General features: G+C 39.5%; 1 protein-coding gene across 1 annotated transcript in view; it reads left to right on the top strand.

Moving 5' to 3' along the window:
• Positions 1-1,067: 1,067 nt before the first annotated feature.
• The window catches only part of ubl3a (ubiquitin-like 3a), a 172,187-nt gene continuing 163,287 nt past the window's right edge, over positions 1,068-9,967 (top strand). Inside the window, exon 1 of the mRNA XM_034178215.1 lies at positions 1,068-1,710. Coding sequence (XP_034034106.1) covers positions 1,684-1,710 — 27 coding nt within the window. The 5' untranslated portion in view covers positions 1,068-1,683. The remainder of the gene's footprint in view (positions 1,711-9,967) is intronic.

Below are 9,967 nucleotides of genomic sequence, written 5' to 3'. Positions count from 1 at the left end.
ATTATATGCTGGCTAGTTAACTATCAGGGCCCCTTGATATTTTATTGTAGTGGCGATCATATTAGCTTGTCATACTACATAAATTCATTTAACAAAATTCCACCATACCCAAAATAAAAGCCTGACCAATATGGATGTTTTAGGGGACCAATACAGTCCCAATATTAGTGAGTAAAATATTTATGATACAGATATATCTGCTGATACCAAAAAAGTGTAAAAAATATATCTCACTGTCTTTTACAAACTATGAGAAAAAAAGATAAACATATTAAATTTATACAGAAATACAACAGTCTGGGGGTGCATTCCATCATCTTGGTTTATTTTGAGCAGCCAAAAAATGCATGTCACTGCCGTCATTCTGCCATCACTTGGATTGGCAGTCGCCATGTTGCATCGATCAGCATTTGCGTGAATTAGAACTGTTTTTCACCAAATCCAGATGACAGCATAGCAACCACTTTTCTCTTGTCACTGTGAAACACCTACTCTGACTGAAAATGAATGGGAGCTTGTCGCTTTGGCTCTGTCTCTTGTAGCTAATGTGACCAAGTGGTGGTGGTGGTCCCAGCCATGCTTGTCAGACTATGTAATAACACCATTTCCAGCAGCAGTTTTTCCGCACTGTTTATTCTGTAAAATTATTTCACCCATATATAGGTTGGGCTCAACCTAAAATATCGAATAATAACTAAAATGCTTTACATCTCTAGGAATGTATTGTTGTCTAGCAGCCTTGCCATTATGGATTTTTTTTTAAACTGCCAAAAATAAATGCTGAGTTAAAAAAACCCTAAACAACAGCTTATACAAAATATTACAAAAATAACTCCACATATGCTAAATGAACTCAAACAAACCAGCAAGTAAAACAACAACACCTAAGCTCAAATATGTGTCCCTGGATAACTGCACATGTATTTGTAGTTAAACTGCCCATCTGATTGATTAAAATAAATGAGAATATGGAGATACTCCAACGTGAACTTCTCTAGTATTAAACCAGTGCTTTTATTTTGAAAGTGTCAGCAGAAGTTGAGCGCGTGTCTCTGTGGATGAACTGACGCAGACACTTTTTCTTTCTTTTTTTTTTTGGAAGCAGGATGACAGCTGAAGGGCTCCTGGAGGCATCGCGGCGCGGTCTCTAACATTTACAACGGCAATTAGGGACTTTAAGGACAGTTTTCAGCCTGTTGGAGTGTTTGTTTTTGGTCACAGGACGTACCGTTGCGGATATTTTCTTCTTTTTTTCAGCCAGAGAGGACAGAGTATCCGGATGTGGCGGCAGCAGCAGCAGTAGTGTTTGGTTTTCGCATGGCGTAGACACCTTTACTAAAGCACCAAATTCTTCATGTTCGGAGGGTGCGAGGAGGCCCTCGGGTCTGCTGCTTTATTTTGCTAACATTAAATATAGGCCTAATTCTAAATCATAAAACAGTGTGGCGAATTTTCCAAGGCGATGGTTGTGCAGTAGATCGAGAGAGAGAGGAGGAAAAAAAACACGTTTTGACTTCTTCATTGTTGTGACTGTGGAAGAGATCAATCCAGCAGGAACAAACACTTTTAATTTCCTGTCGTAAAACTCCACAGCGTTTTCAAAGCTTCTACAGGGGGAGAAGAAAAGGGGGATCTTTTTGTCTTCTGTGTTCAAACCCCTCTGAGGATCAGAAAACCTTCAGGATGACAAGCTGCACTCCAGCCGACATGGTGAGACTGTTTATATTCTTATATTATTACCATCTACTGTACTGTTACTTTATATATATATATATATATATATATATATATATATATATATATATATATATATATATATATATATAAACCCCATCTAAGAACATAACTGTGTGCCGGGTGTGTGTCATGAATGGAAGCTATTCATCCTATAGTGGTGTTCAAAGTTGGGTTTGTGGGGTCTGAAAGGGAACATTCAGAAAAAGGGTGTCATTTTATGAGTTGTTTAGATTTGATTCAATTGGAGTTTATACTTTAATCAAAGTATTTCCACACACAAAACCAACACTTGTCCCAGATCTGTCAGTCAGGAGGAATCAGACCGGTTATCAAGGATCAGAGTCAATTCCAGTCCGCTTCAGTTCCACATACTGAAGCTATGTCGATTACAACATTACATTTGGTTCAGATGCCATTAGTGGACAGTATTGCTGTGGTGACTTTTAAACTGTAAAAAATGTCACATATCCCAAATGATCTTGAATAGGCTTCTCAGCAGCTCAGACTTAAATATCAGTTTTTCCTCCGGCCCTTCTGGCTTCTCCTGTGCAGTAGGTCACTATATACCAACTAACAATAAGCCAGTGTAATGTTTCCAGCGCTTCCGCTTGCCGGACTCATTACACAGGGGTATTGTTCTGGCATTGACTGATGAATTTGTCAGTGTGTTGGCATCAGCTGCTCGTATAGTCAGACCTACCCTACTGTAACCCGGGCATTAACCCTAAAGCCCAGTTTATGCTACTGTATCTCTGTAACTCCGTAACCACACAGAGAGCTCTGCATCATTGCGAACAACCCTCCCTGAATCCCTCTCTGTTATGTGACGTGCACCTCACAAAAATTGTAACTACACATCAAGATGACGGAGATCACACGGACTGTGATTGATCTGCTAACTACATCATTTACAAAATCTCACTTTTCCAGTTTCACAATCAACGACTTTCATGGACTAGTACGCCAGTCTTCACGAAAAATGTCGTGCCCCCTACTGTTCTGGTGGTGAATTGCATTGTGACACCCACCAACCCTGACAGAGAACTTCAAAAGGTTCACGACTGCGTCAAAGCGACTGCATACCCAAGGAGTGATGGCGTCGTAGAAGCATAAAAAGGTCTTAAGTCCTACCCTCACCCAAACCGTAACCTATATTAGTGTCAAAACTGAGACATGGACAAAACTGAGAATGGTTATCTGCACAGACAGACACTGTACATGTAAATCAGAGATTGTGTGGACACTTAGTTTAGGTCTAAATCTATAGACCACTCATCGTAATTATTTTAATAACAGGAGTATCTTGTAAAAGAAATGCTACAGTATTTGTTTTGAACATTTTGAATAGTTTTGAATACTTTCTTTAAACAAAATGAATTTGGAACAGCTAAAGTTAACTTTTCCTCCCAGGCAAAATTATATATATATATTTTTTACACATTTTACAAGCTTCATGTCTTAACAGTACCAAAGCTCCCATTTTGACTTAAATGGGAATTGGTCAGTAATTCATGCAGATACAGTTTGTCCACAGTAGGTTCTGTGATGACTGATATGTGCACAACTTAATCATCGTTCTTATCAGATGGTTTCACCGTGCAGCAAAGTACAGAAGAGTTGGGAGGGAGGGAACGTGGCAACTTGAACATGATGTAGTGCATTGACTGACTTGTGCTCACACACTCCCACACTCCACTCACTCACTCACTCATCTTCAACCACTTACTCCAGTTAAGGGTCATGGGGGTGGGTGGTGGCTGGAGCCTATCCCAGCAGTAATAGGGCATGAGGCAGGGTACACCTTGGACAGGATGCCAGTCTGTTGCTTGGCCACATATAGACAAACACATTCACACCTGCATGCACACCTATGGACAATTTAAAGTTTTCAGTCCACCTAACCTGCATGTCTTTGAATGTGGAAGGAAGCAGCAACACCCAGAGAGAACCCATGCAAACATGGGGAAAACATGCAAACGCCACACAGAAAGGCCACAGGTGGGAATCGATCCCATGACCTTCATACTTGTGGTCACCAAAAAAAGAAAAAAAGAAAGCAGTTTCCCACTTGGTCATTTAAAAAGATATCCTAAATCAAATTCTGCCCGCAGTTTGTATTTGTACTTCACATATGGCATTTGGTGAAACTCTGGTTTTACAGCAACAGCCGCTGGAAGATGACTGAAGTGTTGGAGAATGCAATGTGCTCCTCAAGGCCATTGCTATGCTCTGTTTTCATAACAGTTGAAAATGATGCTTTCAAATATCTTGTTTGGTAGCACTTATTTAGCTGTTGGATCGAGCTGGTTCGGCACTGTTATTCAGCCACTGGATGCTGTTTTTGTTGGTTGAGGAAATTTAGTGTTCCGACGATGGCGCCAGAGCCATGTGATGCCATGTCTATTGCAAAAATCCTGCTTGTTTTACAATATCCCTGACTCCTTTCTTTTCTTTCTTTTTTATTTGAGTAAAATCCAGTCAAGAGTTACAATCCTCGAGGGCGTGCTATTTTGCAAGATGAGCAAAACCACCTTTCTCTAAAATTGTAATTAGGTAGTACACAAGAAGTGGGTGGGGGTATGTACAAACCAAATCAAGGATCCGGTGGGTGACTAACATTACTAACCCTTTTCTATTGATGGACAAAAGGAATATTTTGGCCTTCTTTCTTCATCCCAACAGCCCAAATCAAATGACAGAATTTTTAAAATAATTTAACAAATGAACAACATAAAACCTCACAGCTTGCCAGTACATTTGTATTGCTTGATTAATCATTTGAGTGCTCAACTCTTTTTCAACTTTTTGATTGTATGTTGAACTGTAATTACTTGTCTTGCTTCCTTGATGCACTGGTACATTAAAAGGAGGCTTAACTCTGACCTTTAGTTTGTGATTGTTATGAGGTGAACCAGAGGTAAAATCTCTTCTTAATTTATGATCTTTCATCCACTCTTGGAGCACATTATCTCCCATATAATCTATTTGCAAATGCTTACTTACCATAGTGCGCATTACTTACTATAATTATAAAGATTTATATTCTCTTATTGTGGGTATCGTATTCTTCAAATTTAAATGTGTATACAATAGTTTTAGGCTTAAACGTAATATCACCACCATCTGGCATTTTCATTTCTGCCATTTCAGACACTATTGTGTACAGTCTCTAAGAATACTTTCCAGGCCTATGTATGGAAAGGATAGCTCACATAATGTGCCCTTCTATGCAGAGATCAGCACTGCCAGCTGTGCTTGTACAACATCCGCATTCAACTGTGCCCTTGAACAGCAGGTCCATTATGTTGTCATGATGTTAAGGTAGTGTTGTAAAAAAGTTAGAGATGAGCCAGATGCTTTATGTGGACCATTCAAAGATGGGGAATATATCTGGAACTGATTGCAGTGAGTCTCAGTCTGGGGTTTTCTGGGCTGTTATGATTAAGGATGCCCCAGTCTGATTGAAGCCATCAGAATTGGCTAGATCAAGGCATTTTCTTTTTTTTCTTTTTTTTTTTTGATTGAATGGTACTGGATGACTTAAACCTGATTCACTAAATCAGTGCACGTTTCTTCTCACTTTATTTCATTTGTACGGTGCCAGTGGAGCAAGCAGGCAGCTCATCAACAGTGTGTGTATGTCTTACTTTGTTTAGTTATGAAACTGTGCTATGGAACTGTCATATAGTACAGATTTAGAGAAAACAGTTTTAATGAGTTTTAAAAATACAGTTGTATGCAAAAGTTTGGGCACCCCTGATAATTTTCATGATTTTCTTTTATAAATCATTGGTTGTCTGGATCAGAAATTTCAGTTAAATATATCATATAGCAGACGAACACACTGATTATTTGAGAAGTGAAATGAAGTTTCTAGTGTTTACAGAAAGTGTGCAATAATTATTTAAACAAAATTGGGCAGGTGCATAAATTTGAGCACCCTTGTCATTTTATTGATTTGAATACATTTAGCACTAATTATTGGAACACAAAATTGGTCTGATAAGCTCATTGACCCTTGACCTCCTTCCACAGGTGAATCCAATCATGAGAAAGGGTATTTAAGGTGGCCATTTGCAAATGTTTCCCCTTTTGCATCTCTTCTAATGAGTGCCAAAATGGGAGCCTCAAAACAACTCTAAAATGACCTGAAAACAAAGATTGTTCAACATCATGGTTTAGGGGAAGGATACAAAAAGCTATCTCAGAGATTTCAGCTGTCAGTTTCCACTGTGAAGAACATAGTGAGGAAATGGAAGACCGCAGGCACAGTACTAGTTAAGGCCTGAAGTGGCAGGCCAAGAAAAATCTCAGATAAGCTGAAGCAAAGGATGAAGAGAACAGTCATGGTCAACCCACAGACCTGCTCCAAAGACCTACAACGTGATCTTGCTGCAGATAGAGTCTCTGTGCATCGTTCAGCTATACAGCGCACTTTGCACAAGGAGATGCTGTAATGTAGAGGAAGCCTTTTCTACATACACCCCACAAACAGAGTCGCTTGAGGTATGCTAAAACACATTTTGACAAGCCAGCTTCATTTTGGAATAAGGTGCTGTGGACTGATTAAACTAAAATTAGGTTATTTGGACATAACAAGGGGCGGTATGCATGACTGAAAAAGAATACAGCATTCTAAGAAAAACACTTGGATGGATGGATGGATGAGATTTATTGTCATTGTGATTACAAGTGCAACAACGAGATTACGTCCTCACTCACATTTCCACAGACAAGATACAGCAATTAATCCACAATTATTACTTTTTTTACTGTAATAATGGCACACATCAGAATTAAGACAACACATACATTTGACATTGTTTTTGTGCACTAAACTTAAAACAGTCCGTTTTCCGAATTGAGGCGATGTGAGTATGTGGTAGCCACTGCAACAGGAGTCGCGCCGCTGCCAGCTTGGGGGGAACGGAGACCTGCCACAGCTAAAACCGTGCAGCCCCTGGGGTGGCGTGAGCGCTGGCCGGGATGGGGTGTGTGATGGGGAGCAGGAGGGGAGGTAGGAGGGAAAGTGGAGCATGCTTCAGTCTTTGTCCATGTGTGAGTCTGTCCTTGTACTGGAGTCAGAGATAGAGGAGAGAGGAGGAGATGTGACCCCCCTCGCCGGAGTCCCAAGCTGTTTGCTACCTACAGTAAAATTTGGCGGTGGTTCTATCATGCTGTATGGCTGTGTGGCCAGTGCAGGTACTGGGAATCTTGTTAAAGTTGAGGGTCCCATGGGTTCCAGTCAATATTAGCAGATGCTTGAGAACAATGTTTATGAATCAGTGACAAAGTTGAAGTTGCGCCAGGGCTGGATCTTTCAACAAGACAACAACCCTAAACTCTGCTCAAAATCTACTAAGGCATTCATGCAGATGAACAAGTACAATGTTCTGGAATGGCCATCTCAGTCCCCAGACCTGAATATTATTGAAAATCTGTGGTGTGATTTTAAGTGGGCTGTCCATGCTCGGAAACCAACAAACCTGACTGAACTGGAGATGTTTTGTAAAGAAGAATGGTCCAAAATACCTTCAACCAGAATTCAGACTCTCATTGGAAGCTATAGGAAGCATTTAGAGGCTGTTATTTCTACAAAAGGAGGATCTACTAAATATTGATGTATTTTTTTTCTGTTGGGGTGCCCAAATTTATGCACCTGCCTAATTTTGTTTAAAGAATTATTGCACACTTTCTGTAAATCCTATAAACTTCATTTCACTTCTCAAATATCACCGTGTTTGTCTGCTATATGATATATTTAACTGAAATTGCTGATCCAGACAACCAATGATTTATAAAGCAAAATCATGGAAATCATCAGGGGTGCCCAAACTTCTACATACAACTGTATATTTTGCTTTCCTTTGCTACAAATATGCAGCAGCCAGTCTGCTCTGTGTAAGCCTGATCCGGTCAGATCTCAGATGCTAAGCAGAGTGCATCATGGTTAGTTCTAGGGCTGAAACAATTAGTCGAGTAACTCAAATAATTAAATTACAAAACATATTCGAGGGAAATTCTGTGCCTCGAAGTGTCATTTAATGTTGTAGTACATGGGTGATTCTTAGACTACGGGCACTTATGTCCTTTGATCATATTGTATGAAAAACAGAAAAAGGGGAAATTTCACACTTTTATAGTTACCTTTACAATGAAAGTGTGTTAAGAAATTTGTTCTAGTAGTCTATGATGACTTTTTCACCTTTTTTCATCATCATTATATGCAAATATTGCCGTTTTGTGCTTGTCCCACACCCAGACTTTTGATCTTCAATGATAAAAATGAATGGTAAAGAAATGTTTTTTCTAATGTTTTAAAATATCTCTGAATAAAATATCAGTAAAATAATCAATACATAATTGAGGTATTCAATGTCATACAACTGTTGTGATTTTTTTTAAACAAAATGTAGTTGTCCCACACTATTGCCGTAATTTCCACCACAACACTGTAATGTCCCTTTAAACAGTTTGTATGAAAGATTGTTTGGGTAGTTTCTGTGGAGATAAACAGTGACATCAGAGCACATGTATATAGCACCAAATCACAACAAACAGTTGCCCCAAGGCGCTTTATATTGTAAGGCAATGGTATGGTGGAAATTACATTTACAAGGCCAATAGTGCCCGTAGTTAAAGAATCACCCACATGTGCCATGCCTGTGTGTGGCGCTGCAACACCCCCAGAAAAAAAACAGAAGACTAGAGCATAACAACTAATCAAATTAGCAGCGATAGCTACAGCTTTCCAATGCGAGTAAAATAAAGCCTTTTAAGAGAAAGTGGGTCCACGCTGATCATCTGAAATAGACTTACTGTGCATTTAAAGTAAAGCAGTGCCTTTGTCTATTTTGAAAAACATGCGGTTTGTTCGATGTGGGGAGTGATTATTGACCCGCAGCCGGCTGCTGTCTCTCTCTGCCCGGTGCGGGTCACAGCTCTGTCCCCGGAGTGAGTGAAGAGTAGGACTTCTGCTGACAGAAGTCCAGTCTTTCTTCTGTGTTTTGCTTTTTAATTTTTGCTTTTTTGGGCAACACACAATGCTTCACAAACACGGTAACATAAATAAAATAATAATTGAAAAAACTGAATGCGAGGCTTGCATGTTCAACCTCCAGCTGAAATGCATCTGCTGGCTGAATCGCAGAGAAAGAGGGATAAAAACAAAATCACGCAGGGGCCCAGTTCACCAACCTTTAAAAAAAAAACAAACAAAAATGGTTAAATTTTACAAGTTGGAGAAAACAAAACAAAAAGCCACATTCCATCGCCATTTCAGCAAAATTTGGTGCAGTGATATTGTGCCATTGCTTAGGGAGAGCCCTGGACTATTGATGTTGTTTAAAAATGCAAAAGTACTTTTTATCCAATTCCTCACCAGAAAAATTGGTAGAATACTCGATTACTAAAATAATCAGTAGCTGCAGCCCTAGTTAGTTCTTAGATAGGAGGCATCTGCAGAAGACCAGGGGCTGTGTGTGTTTCTCCAGGTAAAACTGGAGTAGTCTCAGGAAGGGCATCCGGCTTAAAACTTGTGCCAAATCCCAATGCAGATCTGTGTTTAATGCGCTGTGGTGATGATGAACAAACAGGAGCAGCCACAAGGCTTTGCTTCAAATACCTAAAGTATCTTTCTGACTGATGGCACATGTGATATACCCTCCTTACCAGTCAGTCAGACGGCATCTATATACATAAAGGGCTACGTCTGTCTGTCTGTCTGTCCGGGATAAACTCCCAAACTATAATATGTAGCCCTAAAAACTGTATATATTCTGAATCCTCATGACATGGGGAACAAACTGGTACCATGTTTTTTTAAAAGTTGAACTGAAAATGACCCCCAAAACAGCCATTTATGTAAGACCATACAGTGTTGTACCATGTGCGATAAACTCCCAAACTATAATATGTAGCCCTAAACACTATATATATTGTAAATCCTCATGACATGGGGAACAAACTGGTACCGTTTTTTTAAAAGTTGAACTGAAAATTACCCCCAAAATAGCCATTTATGTAAGGCCATACAGTGTTGTACCATGTGCGATAAACTCCCAAACTATAATATGTAGCCCTAAACACTATATATATTGTAAATCCTCATGACATGGGGAACAAACTGGTACTGTTTTTTTAAAAGTTGAACTGAAAATTACCCCCAAAATAGCCATTTATGTAAGGCCATACAGTGTTGTACCATGTGCTTTTCATGCTGCCACTTCTG

The sequence above is a fragment of the Thalassophryne amazonica genome, chromosome 9 (assembly GCF_902500255.1).
Source record: "Thalassophryne amazonica chromosome 9, fThaAma1.1, whole genome shotgun sequence".
NCBI classification, from domain to species: domain Eukaryota; kingdom Metazoa; phylum Chordata; class Actinopteri; order Batrachoidiformes; family Batrachoididae; genus Thalassophryne; species Thalassophryne amazonica.
This window is presented reverse-complemented; position numbering and strand designations above follow the sequence as displayed.